We start from the raw sequence: 19823 nt of genomic DNA on the forward strand, positions 1-19823 counted from the left end.
AAACTCAACCTAATCTACTCCAAACCTTTGTTTAAAATCGTGTGTCTCAGATACACGAAAGGGTACCGATAATCCTGCCGATTGTATTTCAAGGGGAATTAATCTAAAAGAATTTCCAGATCTTCAATCATGGTGGCATGGTCCTCGCTGGCTAAGTGAAGACGAAAGTATGTGGCCTGTCTCACCTATTATATTCAAAGGAGACCCTCCTGAAATGCGTAAACAAAGGATAAGTTATTTGACAAAACAAATCGTCGATCCTTTTCCTGTATCAAAATTCTCAAATTTTCAAAAACTGCAACGTACGACAGCTTGGTGTTTGAGGTTTAGTCATAACTGCAAGAGCTCTCAAGAAATTAGAATATTTTCACCTCTTAGTTCAATTGAACTTGAAAACGCTACGGTATGTTCGCTAAAATTAGCTCAACAAGAAACATTTGGTTTCTTACCATCTAAAACCTTACCTCAGAAATCAAAAATTCTATCATTATCTCCCTTTCTAGATGAAATGGGAATACTACGAGTTGGTGGACGCCTTCAAAATTCATTACTTAATTATCAGAAAAAACATCCTGCAATATTATCAAATAAACATCACTTAACCAAACTATTGTTTAAACATGAACATTTAAAATTGCTACATCCGGGTCCCCAACATTTACTCTATCATATAAGAGAGAAATTTTGGCCTCTTAGTAGCCGTAGTCTCGCAAAACAGACCGTGCACAATTGTGTTAGATGTTTTCGCGCTAAACCGTCAAACTCGCGCTACCAATAATGGGTAATCTTCCGAAATGTAGGTCCCGTCCTGCTCCTCCATTTCATACTACCGGTGTAGATTACGCAGGTCCTATTAAAATTAAAAACAGGCTCGGTAAGGGTGCAAAAATGGGTGCAAAAATCACTAAAGCTTATATATGCTTTTTCATATGCTTTACCACAAAATGTGTGCATATCGAAGCAGTTAATAATCTAACTACCGAAGCATTTATTGCGGATTTCCGACGATTTGTATCTAGGCGCGGAAAGCCGTTCGAAATGTATTCTGACAATGGTACCAATTTCGTAGGGGCCGTTTTAGAATTAAACGAATTATCTCAGTTTCTTAAGGCTGTTTTATCAGTTGAAGCACATTGCAATGTTAAGTGGGCGTATCACTTACTTTCGTAGACTGCTTACGTCAGACACACGTGACTCCCTACTTGAAATTGATTGGAAGTAGGGAGTGCGACCGACAATTCGATCTTTACTCAGTGGCGCCGGCGGACAAGTATTTTAATGACAACAAAATGCATTATTCTCCATTCAAATTAGTTTTGTCGGGAATACCTTGTTAGATTGATTTTATCGTGGATAATATTTTAAAAAGAATTATCACATTTTTGTCACATAGTTTGGCCTAGGTCAAACTAGTTTATCCTGATATAATAAAGATTCACACTTCAGGATAAACTAGTACGGCCTTCTTCTTCTTCTTGTAGTGCCCATCCGTTTCGGATGTTGGCGGCCATCATGGCAATCTCTACTTTTCACACTGCTGCTCTGAAAAGATTTGTAGTGGTTGTGTTGAACCACGTACGTAGATTTTTCAGCCAGGAAATCCTTCGCCTAGTACGGCCTAGCCTACACTAATTTAGCCGAGTCGAAAGTAATTTGACGAACATGTAAGGACTTTTACATGCGGGGAATTCCCAAATTACGTCCTTTATAATCCAAGGATGGTACTAAAAGTGAGAAATTTGACCTAGGCTGTCTGTCCGTCGGTCCGTCCCTCCGCGAATATAACTGCTCCGTCACTATACTAGGTAGAATGACAAATAAGGTGTCAAATGAAAGCTTATAATCCAAGGATGGTACCAAAGGTGAGAAATTTGAGCTAGGCTGTCTGTCCGTCGGTCCGTCCGACCGCGAAAATAACTGCTCCATCACTATACCAGGTAGAATAAAAAATGAGGTGTCAAATAAATGCTTTTAATCCGAAGATGTTATTAAAGGTGAGAAATCTTAGCGAGGCTGTCTGTCCGTCTTTCCGTCCGATCGCGAATGTAATTCTTCCGTCAATATACCAGATATAATGAGAAATGAGGTGTCAAATGAAAGCTTAGAATCCAAGGCTGGTACTAAAGGTGAGAAAGGACCCCGCAGAAACCTTATGGGAAATGGCTCTCTGTCAAATGCTCTGATACTTTGGATTCTGGTAGTCCTTGATATGTAGAACAAAAGACTTCATGGGCGCGTAGCTCCAAAAAATTATAGTTCTGAGATATAAGCCTCTGAAGTTATAGGTACAGTGAGGACGTTTGAGTTGAAATAAATTCATTTTCTCGAGAATGGGAGACTCTGGAGATAAATTACGAATCAGCTCGAAATTTATTTTTAAATAATACTTTTTTGGCGTATATATCATACCAGTGACGTCATCTATCTGGGCGTCATGACGCAATCGGTGATTTTTTAAAATAAGAATAGGGGTCGTGTGATAGCTCATTTAAAAGGTAATTAAATTCTCTATTCACTAATGTAAACATTAACATAATTATTTATACAGGGTGGCCAAAACTTTTTTTTAATTAAATTAATTGAGACAAAAAGAAAATGTATATAATTTATTTATTTCGAAATACATTTTACTGCTGTCAGAAAACAGAAAAAAATGTTAATTTGAAAAATAAACATTGCCTTTCGCTTAAATTAAATGTCCAAACTGCTAAGAGGTAGGTGGGTGGCAGCTTTAATATTGAATTTAAGCAAAAAACAATATTTATTTATCAAATAAACATTTTTTTCTGTTTTCTGACAGCAGTAAAATGTATTTCGAATTAAATAAATTATATACATTCTTCTTTTTGTCTCAATTAATTTAATTAAAAAAAAATTGGGCACCCTGTATAAATGATTATGTTGATGTTTATATTAGTGAATAGAGAATTAAATAGCCTTTCAAATGAACTATCACACGACCCCTATTCTTATTTAAAAATATCATCGATTGCGTCATCACGCCCAGGTGGATGACGTCACTAGTATGATATATATGCCAAAAATTATAATTTAAAAATAAAAATTGACCTGATTCGTAATTTATCTCCAGAGTCGCCCATTCTCGAGAAAATGAATTTATTCCAACTCAAACGTCCTCTCTATACCTATATCTTCAGAGGCTTATATCTTAGAACTATGATTTTTTGGAGCTACGCGTCCATGGAGTCTTTTGTTCTACACATCAAGAATTACCACAATCCTAAGTTTCAGAGCATTTGACAGAGAGCCATTTCCCATAAAGTTTCTGCGGGGTCCTTTGTTCTAGGACTTCCGGTTCTAGACGCTCACTTCAGGCCAAACTAGTTTGGGCTTTAGTAACATTCTTGGATTATAAGCTTTTATTTGACACCTCATTTTTCATTCTACCTGGTATAGTGACAGAGCAGTTATATTCGCGGTCGGACGGACCGACAGACAGACAGCATAGGTCAATTTTGTCACTTTTAGTACCATCCTTGGATTATAAGCTTTCATTAGACACCTCATTTGTCATTCTACCTGGTATAGTGACGGAGCAGTTATATTCGCGGTCGGACAGACCGACAGACAGACAGCCTACAGTCCATTCACTTTACAAATTCCCAACTGTAAACAAACGCACGTGGAAGCAAAACATATGTTTTTTTAAATATTTACTTTTGAAATTAATACCGTAAGAATTGCTTGAAATTTAATTGTAAACAAAATTTTGTTCTTTTTAAGGGGAAAGGCGCAAAATATCGGCTGTCAAAATTTTTGATGTGTTTTAAATTGTATTAATTTTTTTCGATTCCTGAGAAAACTAATAAGTATTTTTGAAAAATTTAAAGGCAGAATAAAATATTACCTTATTACCGAGGGTCAAGAGTCCCTTAGAATAAATAAAAAGTTTCTTTTTAGTGAAATATTTGCAATTAAAAATCACCCTAAATTTTCTCTTTTATTTTCACCCCTGTAACTTATTAAAATAAACATTATAGAAGTTTTCAGGGACTTTCGGCCCTCAATAATAATGTAATATTTCATTCTGCCTTTAAATTTTTCAAAAATATTTAGTAGTTTTCACAGGACTCGAAAAAAATGAATACATTTAAAACACATTGAACATTTTGACAGGCGAAATTTTGCGCCTATGTCCTTGAGAAAAATGTGGTAAAATAAAATATTTATTAACTGAGATATACATAACAATGTGGACATTTTCAATAAAGTAGCATCATATTATAAGGTTATGTTTTACCATCCACCCATTTCCGGGCTTATTTTGAAGGTGTATTTTTTTGCCAGGACCAAAGCACACATCGGTACAGTATTACTTTTATCTTTGACATATTAGCTATATGTATGTTAAATTTCATGTCACGACTATAAAACATAAAACTATAAAACACGACCAGTCGTAATTAATAACTCAACAATAACTACTGTAAAGTACCTAACATAATACAAAATAATATTATCTTAAAAACCAACACGCTAAAAAATACAATTTGAATTTGCAGATGCAGACTGACAAGTTAGGACCTGTAAAATGAGAAACCGCCTCATTTAGGGCGATAAATTATATTTAATAGCTTCTTGACGAATCAGTGGACGAATCGTTAACACGTGCGTTTGTTTATGTTGGGAATTTGCTATGTGAATGTGGTGTAGGTCAAATTCCTAACTTTTAGTACCATCCTTGGATTATAAGCTTTCATTTAACACCTTGCTGAAAAATCTACGTACGTGGTTCAACACAACCACTAAAAGTCTTTTCAGAGCAGCAGTGAGAAAAGTAGAGATTGCCATGATGATCGCCAATATCCGAAACGGATAGGCACTAGAAGAAGAATAAGAAGAAGGCCGTACTAGTTTATCCTGAAGTGTGAATCTTAATTATATCAGGATAAACTAGTTTGGCCTAGGCTAAACTAGTTTGGCCTGAAGTGTGTTTATTTATATCAGGATAAACTAGTTTAGCCTACGCGTGATATGATAAACTAGTTTGACCTAGGTCATACTAGTTTATCCTAGGCGGTTAGGACAAAGTAGTTTGGCCTAGGCCAAACTAGTTTGTCCCGAAATCGGGTTTGGCCGGTAACATATACATTATTTTAATATATTTATAGGTTGCAGTTACATAAAAAAAGTATCCAATTGATGAATAAAACACAAATCGTGGATAGTAGTATAATTTTCTGTCTTATTTTAAAACACCCTGGGACTCATTTCTTATCTTGTCAACTTATATCCCTAAACTAATGTAATACTTAAAAATACGCGTAAACTAAAGAACTTGTAACTTATACCGCTAAACTAATAATATATTATGTACTTAAAATACCCGTAAACTAAATAAGTTTAATGTTTTCAAAATAACTAAGAATACTGTAAACTGTAAACACTAAGCAAGTTGATGAAGAAAATACAAGAATGAATAACTGGAAATGGATTCTAATAATTCAAGCGAACTGACCGACTGACCGTACGTTCATGAGATTTGTCGTCACGAAGGCGATAACGATGAAACTAAGCGCCAATGCTGCGTAACTCGTTTCATTATTAGATTTCAATATTTTTAGCAAATTTTCTTCAAAGTTGGAACACGCTTTTCTCGATTATTACTGGACACAGAAAGGTGAAAAAAAATCAACGATTACAGAAAAAAAAACTCTTTCAAGACAAATGAAACAATGTTACAGGAAACAATTTGCAATAAAGGTGTTAATTGGAAATTCATTCCAGCTTATAGTCCGCATATGGGTGGTTATTGGGAAGCTGGGATAAAATTTGCACAATTTCATTTCAAACGAATTGCTGCTGATGTTAATTTAACGTTTGAGGAGTTCTCGACAGTTTTAGCGGAGATTGAGTGCATTCTGAATTCCAGACCAATCTCCCTAATGTCAAATGATCCTAATGATCTAACTGCTCTCACCCCTTCTCATTTTCTCATCGGACGATCTCTTACATCATTGCCAGACCCAGATGTAACAAATTTACAAGTTAACCGATTATCCCGCTTTCAATTGGTACAACAAATACAACAACATTTTTGGAAGCGCTGGTCAAGAGAATATCTCTCAGAAATCCAGCAAAGAGGGAAATGGAAAACTTCTAAGTCCAAACTTAACATCGATTCCTTAGTTCTTATTCGACATGACAATGCCTTACCTTTGAATTGGTTACTTGGACGAGTTCAAAAATTATTTCCAGGACCTGATGGTGTTCCTAGAGTGGATGAAGTAAAAACTGTAGGTGGTGTAACTCGTCGTGCTATTACGAGACTTTGCAGATTACCCATAGAAGATGAGGTGCTTACAGAGATTACAAGTTTACAAGTTTACAAGAGTGAAAGTGATCTTGTACAGTCGGAAAAATGAAAGAATACCCATGAACGAACATATAAAACACGCTGTATTTTCCTGTCACCGTGTCACAAAGAAAATTGTCCAGTGCAAGTACATGTAACAATAATTATTACATGTACTTGCGCTTGCCAATTTTTTGTGTGGCACGGTGACAGGGAAATACAGCGTGTTTTATATGTTCGTTCATGGGTATTCTTTCATTTTTCCTACTGTATCTATGTTGAAAATGACAGTTAATTTAATATTTACTTTCCTCCTTTTTCAGCAATTGAACTTTGATTTATGTATTTGTGTTAATATTATTTGTAACCATTTTTATCGATATACCTATGTTTAAAGATTTATTATAATCTTTCAAGGCTGGCGGTATGTTTAAACCCTAGCTTAGCTTAAAAAACATTGTCCAGTGCGACGCTTAGCAAGGAGAGTTGATTAAAAGTTGTAAGAAGATACAGACGTATTTTTTATTGCTCTGCGAAAGTATTACTCCAATTATTCATTTTACAATCGAAAGTTAACAACAAAAAGTCTAATTATAAATCATAAACACTGATTAATTTTTTTTTCACTTAACGGCAATCGCTAAAACAACCCCAAGTTTGACATTTGATAGATAGAACTTTTTAACTAAGTATTAAGTACTCATGTATAATTTATCTAGAACTATTAATTTTTCAGATAGGACTTTTTTAGTTTAAAGATGAATGACAATTAAAATTTTACGGTTCTGCTAATAGTATGCGGTCTACCACGGAGGTGCAATCTAAGATCTACCTGAAAGATGTGCACAAAATAATGAAATACAAGAAAACTATTGCGAAGAAAAATATTTATTCACAAGAAGGTACATAACACCTAAACATTAAGGAGCAAAATAAATGTAAAATTAAATGAAAGTAAATCTACCAGGCCATTTTATTTGAAAAGAGGGGTTGATATTTGCACATACCCTGGGAAAAGATTATGGTCTTATTTGCATAATAGTCATCATCATCATGGCATCTACACTCCTAGCGGAGTGACTGCCACCCGCTTTGGGTCTACCGATTCATTTGTCGTGGTGAATCAATCCGCATTAACATTTTGGTTTTACAATTGGTTGTGTGACTTGGCATCTTCTACAATTTTTCTCCATTTGTTCCTGGTTTTGCTTATGGTTACCCATTCTCTGACTCCCATCTTCTAAAGGTCCTTGACTATCTGGTTCTCCCATCTAGTTTTGGGTCTTCCTCGTTCTCCCATCTCCCATCTAGTTTTGGGTCTTCCTCGTGGTCTGCCTGATACAGGTCTCTATTTGGCAATTTTCTTGATAACGGCTTCTGGATTCCTCCTTTCTATATGTCCCATCCATCTGAGTTTCTGTGCCTTGATAAATCCGACGATGTCTTCTCCTTTCAGAAGTTCTCCTACTTCGTGGTTCATGAGTTTTCTAAATTCATTATTACCTAAGTTTAGTGGTCCTGCTATCCTCCGAATTATTTTCCTTTCTAGGATCCTCAATCTTTCTTCCTCTTTCTGTGTCAGACACATTACTTTAAAACTTGAGACTGTCATTTTCAGATTTGGCGTAGATCTACGCTTCTGCTATGTCTTGGTCTCGAATGTTGTTTTTGAGTGGAATGTGTCTAAGGATATTCAACCTCTCATCCTTACCGATGAGCCCAGAGGGGTTGAAGAGGGCGAAACACATTTCTAAGAACTAGTGTTTGGATTTTTAATTCTATTCAAAAAAATTTCCCAACCCAAAATGGTGGATGTGTGAATTATTCGTAAGAGGATTTCTCCACACTCTATTTCATTTGATATATATATATATATATATATATATATATATATATATATATATATATATAAATATTTATTAGTACTTAGCAATAGACATTTCGCCTACAAAGGTGCCTTTCATTATTGTGTGCAAACCCTTCTGAGAAAAGATTATGGTGATTAGCCCACATGTATACAGTACCCACAAAAACAATCTTTGTCATATCAATTTACTATTTTAATTAGGAATAAGCCACAAAATTAGCTTATTTCCAACTAAAATAGCAAATTGATATGTTAATTATTATTACCTATTAAGTATTAATTTCACTTTTGACTTTTGTAGACGTCAAATACAGTCATCTAAAAAACAACTCCTGAAAATTACTATTTAAATAGTGAAATAATATATTTTGGGCCTGTAAAACTCGATCTATTACATCCTTATTAGTTTTTTACTGCCAGTGACCAAGAAAAACCTAGAAGTTAATTGTATTTGAATCGATTTGACCCCATTTGGGGTTTCCGTTTGGAGACGTCAATTGGAAGCGACAAAGTGTTCAATTATTAAAAACTTTAAAATTTAATATGGACTATGCAGGGAGACCTCCAGATAAACCTCCAGATATTAACAGGATGGATCAAGATGATAATATAGAGAAAAGTGACATCAATATAAATAACACATGGGACGGTAAATCAAAAAATAAAGGAGAAACTGTAAGTAATAAATCTGATTATTTCATTCATAGGAGATTCTGACCAATAGAAAGCTACAGAAATCTGAATTGAATCGATAATTTTTGATAATCTCCCGTCGTTAAGTATATTACGTCAGATGCCCTTCGTTGCTACGAAAAAATACATTCAGTGACATTAATGACAATTAATGTTTTAAAAATTATAAAAGTGATGACTTTCAATCGTCAAATATTTATAAAAACTGTGTGTTTAATGGTACTTATATAAATAAATTACAATAAAATTTTGGTTTTGAACAGTTTTATTCATGAAATAATCGCAACAAATTGCACTCGACCTCTAAAATTAATATAGAATTTTTGTTCTCGTGACACTTTGACATAATTTCACTCGCCTTCGGCTCGTGAAATTAAAACTGTCAAAGTGTCACTCGGGAAAAATTCAATAGTTTCAGAGCTCTTGTGCAATTACTACTGATAATTCTACAGACAATATAAGAGAACATTTCCTATATCAGAGCAGTGACGTAGGACCTTTTCATGTATATATAGAAAATAATACTCCGAACTTTAAAGGTCAGCTTAATGCTATCAAAATTGGCGACATTATACTCTCTAATTTTTCGAATTTGGATAGCAAAAATATTAGTATTGATTCAATAGGCAAGAATAGAATTAGAATTAAATTTAAAGATTATCAATCAGCCAATTTTTTAATCAATCAAAAAGCTTGCTCATTGTTTACAAACAACAATTTAGATGTTTACGTTCCGAAGTTTATACTCCATAGACAGGGTATAATTAGGGACATAGATATAGAATTTTCAGAAGAATATATCAAAAATAAAATTAAACAATATGATATGCACTGTAAGTTCGAAGTAGTTTCGGTTAGAAGAATAAATAGAAAGGTAGAGAAACATATCGAAGATAAAACAATAATAGACAAAGTTCCAACAAAATCATGTATTGTTAATTTTAAAGCACAAACTCTTCCTAAATATATCACAATTAATAAAGTGATTAAAGACGTCGAACCCTATGTTCAAAAAGTTCTATTATGTTTCTCTTGCCTTCGTTTTGGACACCTTGGATTTAATTGTAAAGCACGTCCCAGGTGCAACAAATGTCATGATTTCTATAATACAAAAGATTGTACAGTAAATGAATATACTCCAACTTGTTTCTGCTGTCAAGGTAATCATTTGACTACACACCTAAATTCATGTCCTGAATTTTCTAGACAGAAACAAATTAAGAATACGATGTCATCATTAAATCTAAATTTCTTTGATGCATGTAAACAAATTCCGAAAGTTTCATATGCCAATATTGCTGCCAGAAATAGTAGTTCTTCCTTGCCAACCAATTCTAATCAGAATGAGCAATCTTATCAAGTAATTCCAAATCAATCAGCTTCATCCGCAAAGAAATTCTCCTCACAAGTGTTCTTCAGCAGTAATAACCCAGAAAAAATAAATTTTAAGCGACACCGTCCAAGTTCTCCCAATCCTTTGGAATTAGCTAGAAAAGAAATACTTTCTCAAGAAAATATTCCTAGACAAAAAGGTGGTATTTATAATACGTCTAAATATACAGAGCATACAAATACAGCAAACTTGCAAACACAAGGAGTACCATCACAATTAAATAATGTACTTTTAGAATTGGTTCTTAATATAATTAGTTCATTAAAACTCACTGAAAATTTAGACAAATCAAAAACAGAGAACATACAACAAATTAATAAATGCTTAAGTACGGCAGCGATCTCACAGACTTACTATTTCAAACATCATGTCAGACACAACTAACCCTATAAACTTTTTACAATGGAACTGTCGCTCATCAGTTTCTAATAAACCAAATTTAGAAGCCTTACTTATTCAAAAAAATGTATATGTGGCCATGTTATCAGAAACATGGTTTAAACCAGAAAAATTTTATAACTTCTCAGGATATAATAATTGTTTTAGATCTGATCGCCCTGATGGGTACGGAGGCACAGCAATTTTAATTAAAAATAAAATAATTACAGAAGAGATAAATTTATTGGATAATTATAATTTTACTTATAATTGCATAGCTGTTAAACTCTCGTGTATCAAGAAACCTATACATATAATATCCGTATATAAAGAACCAGGTATTAGAGTAACGGTTGAAGAATGGGTCAATTTTTTTCAACACATTCCTTCTCAATTCATCATTGGTGGAGACTTCAACGCTCACAACATGGCATGGGGTTGCGAAAATAATGATACTCACAATAAAGTTTTTTTAGAGGCGATAGAACAATGTAATCTATTATACTTAAATGATGGTTCTCCAACTCTTGCACTAACTTACAGCCCATCAGCAATCGATATAACAATATGTACCCAGGACATTGTATCTAAATTAACTTGGTCTGTTATTCAAGATCCACATGGTTCTGATCATCTACCCTTGATCATCGCCTTGGAAAACTCGGAACAAGCAATACAACCTGGTGACAATACACACAAAAGATGGAATTTACATAAAGCAGATTGGAATTTGTATTCATCAAACTTTTATTCGGGAAAACAACCACAAACTTATGAAGAATTAGTTACCGAAATAAACCGATGCGCAACCATTTCAATTCCAAAATCATACAACAATAACAAATATCCTACAAACAAGCTACCAAAACCATGGTGGGATAATAACTGTGAATCAGCTGCAAATGACCGCAAAACAGCATATAGACGTTATAAAACAAATCCCAATCTTCACAATCTAATTGAATACAAAAAATTAGATGCCTTAGCAAAGAAAACTTTTAAAATTAGAAAAAAAACAAACTTGGATAAATTACTGCGAAAGCTTAAACTCCAACACTCCAATCAGCGACGTCTGGAAAAAAGTAAATCGCTACAAAAACCGAAAGCAGTCCAATCAACTTCCGATAAACACCGAAGCTGCATGGATAGAAGAGTTCCATTTCAAGATTTCACCTCCTTGGGTTCCAAGTAAAATAAATGAAGCTACAGTTACCGTACCCAGAGAAAACTTTAATCTAGAGAAACCATTTGAATTATGGGAAATAAATCATGGACTCAAGCAAAATAATAGTTCATCTCCAGGGATGGACTGTATATCATATTCTATGCTATATTTTCTACCTACAGAATACAAACTATTATTACTACAAATTTTTAACACTATATGGCAAAACAAAAAATTAATTCCCAAAGCATGGAAGGACTATATTGTATTGCCTATAAAAAAACCAGGAAAGCCAGATAACAAAGTTAAATCTTACAGACCTATATCTTTAAGTTCCTGTATACTAAAAACTCTAGAGAGATTAATCAAAAATCGGCTTGAATACTGGCTTGAGTCCGAACATATCCTTCCCAAATCTCAGTACGGCTTTCGAAAATCCAGGTCTACACAAGATGCTCTCACTTCCCTAGTCTCTTCTTTACAGGTCAATTTTACAAATCAGGCGTCGACAGCTGCAGCATTTATAGATGTAACTTCAGCGTTTGATAACATCAATTTAGACGTTCTTTATAAAAAATTAGTAGATCTTGGAATGCCAGTTAAAATTTCAAATTTCATTGTATCCTTGTACAAGAATAGATGCACTTACTTAAAAATAAACGAGAAACTTTTACCACCAAGGTTAACGAGTATAGGTATACCACAGGGTAGTATTTTAAGTCCACTTCTCTTTTCATTGTACAATATAGATTTAGAACACATAGTACCGCCACACTCTAATATTTTACAATTTGCAGATGATGTTGTGTTGTACACCTCCCATTCTTCTCTAGACATTTGTAGACGTCAACTTGAATTTACATAAGATTGTGTAAAAAATGATTACCATTCTATAGGTTTATCCATATCAACGACAAAGACTGAAATTTAATTTTTCTCCAAAAAACGCCAAATTCCTCAAGGCACCTTCAAATTAGGTATAATAGAATTTCCGATAAAAAATTGTGTTAAATATCTTGGGACGTATTTGGATCGTAAATTGTTATGGAAGGATCAAATTCATTATATTATAAAGAAATCAGAAAATTCTATGAATATCCTTAGAGCTTTTTGTAGAACCGGTTGGGGAGCTGACCCGAATATTGCATTGCTATTCTATCGCTCAATGATTCGACAAATTTTCGACTATGGTTGTCATTTATATGGGTCTGCGTCAACAGGATATCTTAATAAAGTTGAAATCCAAAGGAATAAATGTTTGAGACTCTGTCTCGGTTACTTAAAATCTACTCCTATTACTATTATTGAGATTGAAGCTAAGGAACCACCACTTACTCTACGTAGACAGTTTTGTACAGATAAGTTTGTAGCTAGAGCTATCTCAAAAAACGTCAGCTACTTAAGGACTATTCGTAACTTAAATATATTAGATTTAAGCCACAAATATTGGTGCACTAAAAAAACCCCCATATACGTTGAAAGCTATAGGAAATTGACAATGTATAAACACCAAATGTACAAAAATAAAATACCTCCAATTTACACTAAACCACTGGCGAAGCGTCCATGTAACCATTGTTACCATTGGTAACAGTTAAAATTTGCAAATAAATATTTTATGACTACTATGAAATAATTCCATTTATATTTTTTAAAAATAGAAATATTTTTGTTAATAGTATTTACCTAATTCAGTAAAATAGCCAACTAGAAGCACGAAAATATCAGCGAGTTTATGTAAAATCGGTTGCACGTTATTATAATACGCCCTTACCACAGTATATAGAGGTTCCCTCTTTATACTGTGCCCTTACCGTGCGCCGCGCCGTTATTTACCACTTCTGTGAGTGGCAACGATGGTAGGATCTTTGTATCAGTCAGGACTGAATCGTCTCTGAAAATTTTGCGGGCACGATGGCTCTTAAGCCGCTGTGGATTAGTATTCGTGTTACCAATAGGTCTGGATCCCGCGTATGAAAAAAAAGTTGATTAATAGCAAGCTGAAAATTTGTTAATAGCTTAAGGGTGTCTAGTCGAATAAACTTTGATATGTGTGAACACTGGAACAGGGGTAGTTTTAATTGTGGAACAGGTTAAAAATTTGGAACGGTCACAGCACGAAAACGGCACATTTATTTTGTCCGACAGAACAGACTTAAACTCTTCGAACAGAGATTAAACTCTCATGCAAAAATCAGACTGCTATTTATCACCAAATGGGCGTTTTAATGAGTGGAACATGTAGAATATGTCAAATGACAGGAATTATGACAGGTAATAAATAGCAGTCTGATTTTTTCATGAGAGTTTAATCTCTGTTCGGAGAGTTTAAGTCTGTTCTGTCGGACAAAATAAATGTGCCGTTTTCGTGCTGTGACCGTTCCAAATTTTTAACCTGTTCCACAATTAAAACTACCCCCGTTTCAGTGTTCCCATATATCAAAGTTTATTCGACTAGACACCCTTAAGCTATTAACAAATTTTCAGCTTGCTATTAATCAACTTTTTTTTCATACGCGGGATCCAGACCTACAAATTTTAATTTGGTGACACGGCTAGGTAAGGGCCGGTAGGTACTTTATGTCCCGGTTAGCTAATCGGGACAGAAAATACCGACATACCAATAAATTTTAGAAATTGCCAACCACTAATTCCCAATGAGAGATGGTTTAAACAAGAATCAAATAGGCTATTTATTTATTTATTTATACGGGCAAGCCCAATTCGGTAATACATTAATAAGATATTGATAATTAGAGTGTTGAATATATAAGAATAAAATGAGAGAGTACAAAACATTTACAAAGACATGACAAAGTAAAATAATTACAAAACATTAATTACTAACAAATAACAAGGATATGACATTGCTCAATATTTAATTTGGTTAAATGGTTCTTAAAAACATCAACAGAGTTACCAAAAAGTAAAAGGTCACCTAGGGAGTTAGCAAGTCTTAGTGTTCTAGGAACAAAAGTAAAATATGAGTAATTATATCTATGAAAAGAAATATGAAAGGTTTGAATTTGTCTTGTTGATCGTGGTGGAACAAACAACAATATTTTAGCAAGGAGTTCAGGGCAGTAATATATGCCATTGATAATATTAAACAATACTGTAAGATCTTTACGCTTCCTACGGACATCCAGAGAAGAGATATTAAAAAATCGTTCCATATCTGTATAATTATAATTGATGTGTTTTTTGAACCCAATATATCTAAGAAAATTATGTTGAACACTATCAAGTTTGTTCTTGAGGTGTAAATAATGTGGGGACCAAACTGGAGAACAGTAGTCAAGGTGCGTCCTGACTAAAGAACAATAGAGCATTTTAATAGCGAACACGTTCGTGAAATCACGAGTTGTCCTTTTAACAAAGCCAAGCATTTTCATGGATCTTTGAGTAATATTGTTGATGTGATGGTTAAAGCTCAGAGAGGAATCAAGAACAACACCTAAATCTTTAATTGAGTCTACCGTATCCAATTGATCATTTATGGTATAATTAAATACTGATAAATGATGATTCCGACAAAACCGGATATTGTGACACTTGTTGACATTCAAATCCATCCCATTATCAAGACACCAGTTGGCTAAATTATCTAAATCTGATTGCAATGATATTGCATCATCTTGATTATTAATGATTTGATAACATTTAAGATCATCAGCGAATAAGAGAGCAGACGTGTTAGAGAAGCAGGTGACGATGTCGTTAATATACAGGGTAAACAAAAGTGGACCCAAATGAGAGCCCTGAGGTACACCAGAGGTTACTAGAAAAGTGTTGGAGTAATGATGATTAACCCTAACCTGCTGTGTTCTATTTGTTAGGTAACTGCCCAACCACTTCAACACAGAACCTTCTATGCCATATAATTTGAGCTTATGTAACAAAAGATCATGGTTCACCCTATCAAAAGCCTTGGAGAAGTCAGTATACACTGAATCAATCTGCAACCCCCTCTCCAAAGCTTCAGACAAGGTATCAACATAAAGCAACAAACTAAGTTCTGCTGATTTACCACAAGACAATCCGAACTGTTGAGAATTTAGTATCCAAGAGCAGTCATAATTAAGGTAATCAGTAACAATACTCTCAAATACCTTGGGAATTGTGCCGAGAATAGAAATAGGACGATAATTCGTTATGTCAGCTTTATTACCTGCTTTGTAAATTGGAGTGACATAGGATAGTTTCCAAAAGTCAGGAAATTCCCCCAACTGAAGGGATTTATTAAAAATATGATAAAGCGGCTGAGAGAGGATAAAAGAGAATCGTTTAAGAAAAATGGGAGAAATACCATCTGGCCCAGGTCCCTTATTGACATTAAGAGTTGAAAGTTTTTCGTATATTTTTGAAATTGGTATAATATAGGAAGATACACAGACCTTAGACTGTATTAAATTGTCATTATGCTTAAGAGTTTTATTACTAAAAACTGAAGAGAAATGGCTAGCAAATAAATTTGAAATATCGTTGCCATTAGAGGCTAGTGTATTGTTGAGTGACATTGAGACAGGCATACTATTATTTTCTTTCTTACTTTTTACAAATTTCCAAAAATTTTTTGGATTAGCTTGGATCGAAATCTCAGTTGAATGTATATAATTAGCATAACAATTTTTTGATAAAATTTTGCACTGAGCTCTAAGTTGACTAAAACCTGCATAATTCTCAGGAGACCTGTTACTCTTGTAAATTAAATGGGCAGTCTTTTTGTCACGTATTAATTGTGTAAGTTCACTAGAATACCAACCAGGAAATTTCTTTGTACAAACTTTTTTCAATGGAACATACATATTAAGCACACAGTAAAGAATATCATAGAAAGTACCTATCATCTCGGAAAGTTCTTTATCACTTATAAGACTGTCCCAATCAATTGCTTCTAAGTATTGATAAATGCAAGGAAGATTAGCTTTATGAAAATCATAGTAGTATTCACCATCGCCTGCAGTAGTGTTTTGATCAAAGTGTAGCTGTAAGATAGTTTCAAGTGGAGGATGATATAAGTCTGCAGGAATCAATATATCAACTGCCGAGGTTATCACAAGCTCTTCTGATGAGAGAACAAGATCTAGAATAGCGCCTCTAGAATTGACAATGTTATTTGATTGGAATAGATTATGAAGAGCACACATATTTGAGATAACACCAATCGCCCCTGTTTCTGCAAACGATGTATTAGGTTTAGCAGTTGCCGATGAGCAAAAGTCTTCAAGTTCCCAATCAGCTGATGGCAGGTTGTAGTCACCAAAGAGGTATAATTTAGAATTTGAATATTGTTCACCTATACTAATAAGCTGATCGAAGTGCACTTGGTACTTGTTAGGTGTAGACTTTGGTGGAATATACAATGCTCCCAAGATAAACTTACCACACAAGTGAACAAAAAGTTGCTCAATGGAGGGATCTGACGGAATAATTTTTACGGAAAATTTCTTCTTAGTGGCTATTAAAACTCCTCCTCCTCTTACAAATTTGCTAGATTCAGGTGTACGATCTTGTCTGAAAATGTTGTAATTTGTCAATCCAAGTTCAGCATCATTGAAATCGGAAAGCATCAATTGAAATCATATTTATAAAAACAATAAACAGAATGAGGTCAAATCACGCACTAATTCCAGCATACAAACACAGCATAGGTATCAATGATAACCCATATTGCGCCTGTGGTGGAATGGGAGATCTACAGCACCTCATATTGGAGTGTGGACAGTACAGACAAAATATTAAAGGAATGTATGAAAAGTTAATTGATCTAAATGGTCCTTTACCTGTCAATTTAAACGAATTTTTTTTTCAAAAAATAAGCAGAAAAATTTTCCAAATTTTAAATAGGCTTAGATAATAAAATTAAAAATTGTAAAAATATCACACAAAATTGAAAAATGTACCTATCCATTAATATATTATAACACCCTGTAAATTTAGATAATAAGTAGGCTTAGATATTAACTTAAAATTGTTATTGTAATACCATACAAAAAAAAACAAATAGTCTGGCTAATTGGCTATGTCAAAGCCATTAATAAAAAAAAAAGTATTAATTTGTAAAATTAAAATAATTCTTTGGGATATCTATCTATGCGATTTATGCGTCATTTTATTCACTTTGTAAAGATTTTTTTGTCGGCATTCTAATAAAATACAGCTTGATAAACCTCATCCCTCGCATCCCTCGGTACACCGCAAGCTATAGTAGAAATGTGACGGTGAACAGCATACTATGGTAGCATCAGTTTTCTCATTAGACAAGTTTATTAAAAAAGAGATAAAACTGTGACGTATTTTATATTTCAATAAATCAACAAAAATTATCACATCCAATTATTTTTCAAATATCTGAGTTTTATAATTTCCCACTATTTTTTATAGTCATATTATATTTCATATAAGCCCTAGGTCAAGATTAATTTCACCCATTGAATGATTTCAACATAACTTACTTAGCCAAAAAGTCCTGTCTTCACAATTTCTTGATGCAGGTAGGGGAAGACCGTTCAAGTATTACGTAACGCATGTGGGGGATTCTTTCAATAGTTAAACGCCGATTAGAGTGCATTATATAGGGGGGAGGGGGTCAAAAATCGCGTTACGTAATACTTGAACGCTCCCTAGGATGCTTTAACTAAGTAATAATTAGCTTATAGGACGTTTATTCTAAGCACAACTGCTGTTAGTTGTAGAAAGGACAAACAAATTTATGCTTTTGTATGATTGAGGTGGCAGAAAAGACTTTCTGACTCAGCCATAAGATGATAAATGTCTAATAGTAGTGGAATATAACCTTATCAAGAAAAAACGAAAATTGTAGATCTGATATTTTTACTAAGCAGGGCAGTATAGTCGGTGTATGAGAGAGAAAGTATTCCATATAATGAAATAAATTTTATATTATTTGTTATTTCATTATTTCCAATACTTTCTGTGTCATGCATGACTATAATACTGGGCATAGATGCTATCCCCCATCGGCACCTTTAGAATTTGTGCACTCTAGGTAGGTAGATAATTCAAAAACTAATTACATATTAAAGAAATAAATGCACTTACCAGTAACAGTGTTTCTGTTATCGGTGTGAATAATATCTGGTATGCGTAAAGCATTTACCAATACCGGAATATCTTGCTTACTAAATCTGAAATTAGTTTTTACATCTGCTTCTGACATACCTTCTAAATAAAATTCTTGATTTTGAGCTTGTAATATAAGTTCATCTTCATCTTCACCTTCATCTTCATCTTCATCTTCATCTTCATCTTCATCTTCATCTTCATCTTCATCTTCATCTTCATCTTCATCTCCCAGAATGTGATACAATATGACAAACTCGATGTCTTCATCGCTAGCACCGGCCAAAATGAGAGCTTCTAAGTCTTGCTCCATTTTAAATTGCATACAAATTGGAAAACCAACTAATCTTAATCGAACCGTAAAAATAAAAATGAAAAATACCGCAACCCTTCAGCAATATTTTTATTTATAAAACGTGAAACGTCTTAGAAATGTCAAGTCAACTCTGTCAAAATAGCGCGGTGTAAACATGTGAATGTGAATTAGTCCATATAGTGAGACAGCTCCCGTCTGAAAAAAGTTTGTGATTCGGTTTCTTTGCGGATTCCTATTCAAAACATTTTTGGGCAGAAATTGTTTAAACAATTTTTTAAACAAATACAAAAGATGACCTATTGTTGCTCCGAAACTTATATTTTTAGGTTTTTTGGGTCATTCTAAACAAGAAAAGTAAGTTAGTCTTATCTTTTCATTTTTCTCAAAAGTTGATAGTTTTCGAGTTATTGGCGATTTAATATGTGAAAAATGCAAAAATAGGTAGGTACGCATTTTCGAGGCTTAAAAACTCATATTTAAATTAGTATTTTTGAGGTTGCAAAGTGCTTAAAATGAAATTTAGACATTCCTTTTCAAGATTCTGAAGAGAGATCGGGTCTATATTCAATTTATACCATTGTTTTTTAATTGTTAATTATACATATCCAT

General features: G+C 33.7%; 1 protein-coding gene across 1 annotated transcript in view; it reads right to left on the minus strand.

The window, feature by feature from the left end:
* The window catches only part of LOC126890774 (uncharacterized), a 31433-nt gene extending 12076 nt beyond the window's left edge, over positions 1-19357 (minus strand). The window contains exon 1 of the mRNA XM_050659962.1: positions 18878-19357. Within this exon, the coding sequence (XP_050515919.1) occupies positions 18878-19223 (346 nt within the window). The 5' untranslated portion in view covers positions 19224-19357. The remainder of the gene's footprint in view (positions 1-18877) is intronic.
* Positions 19358-19823: the final 466 nt, after the last annotated feature.

The sequence above is a fragment of the Diabrotica virgifera genome, chromosome 8, assembly GCF_917563875.1.
Source record: "Diabrotica virgifera virgifera chromosome 8, PGI_DIABVI_V3a".
Classification (NCBI taxonomy): domain Eukaryota; kingdom Metazoa; phylum Arthropoda; class Insecta; order Coleoptera; family Chrysomelidae; genus Diabrotica; species Diabrotica virgifera.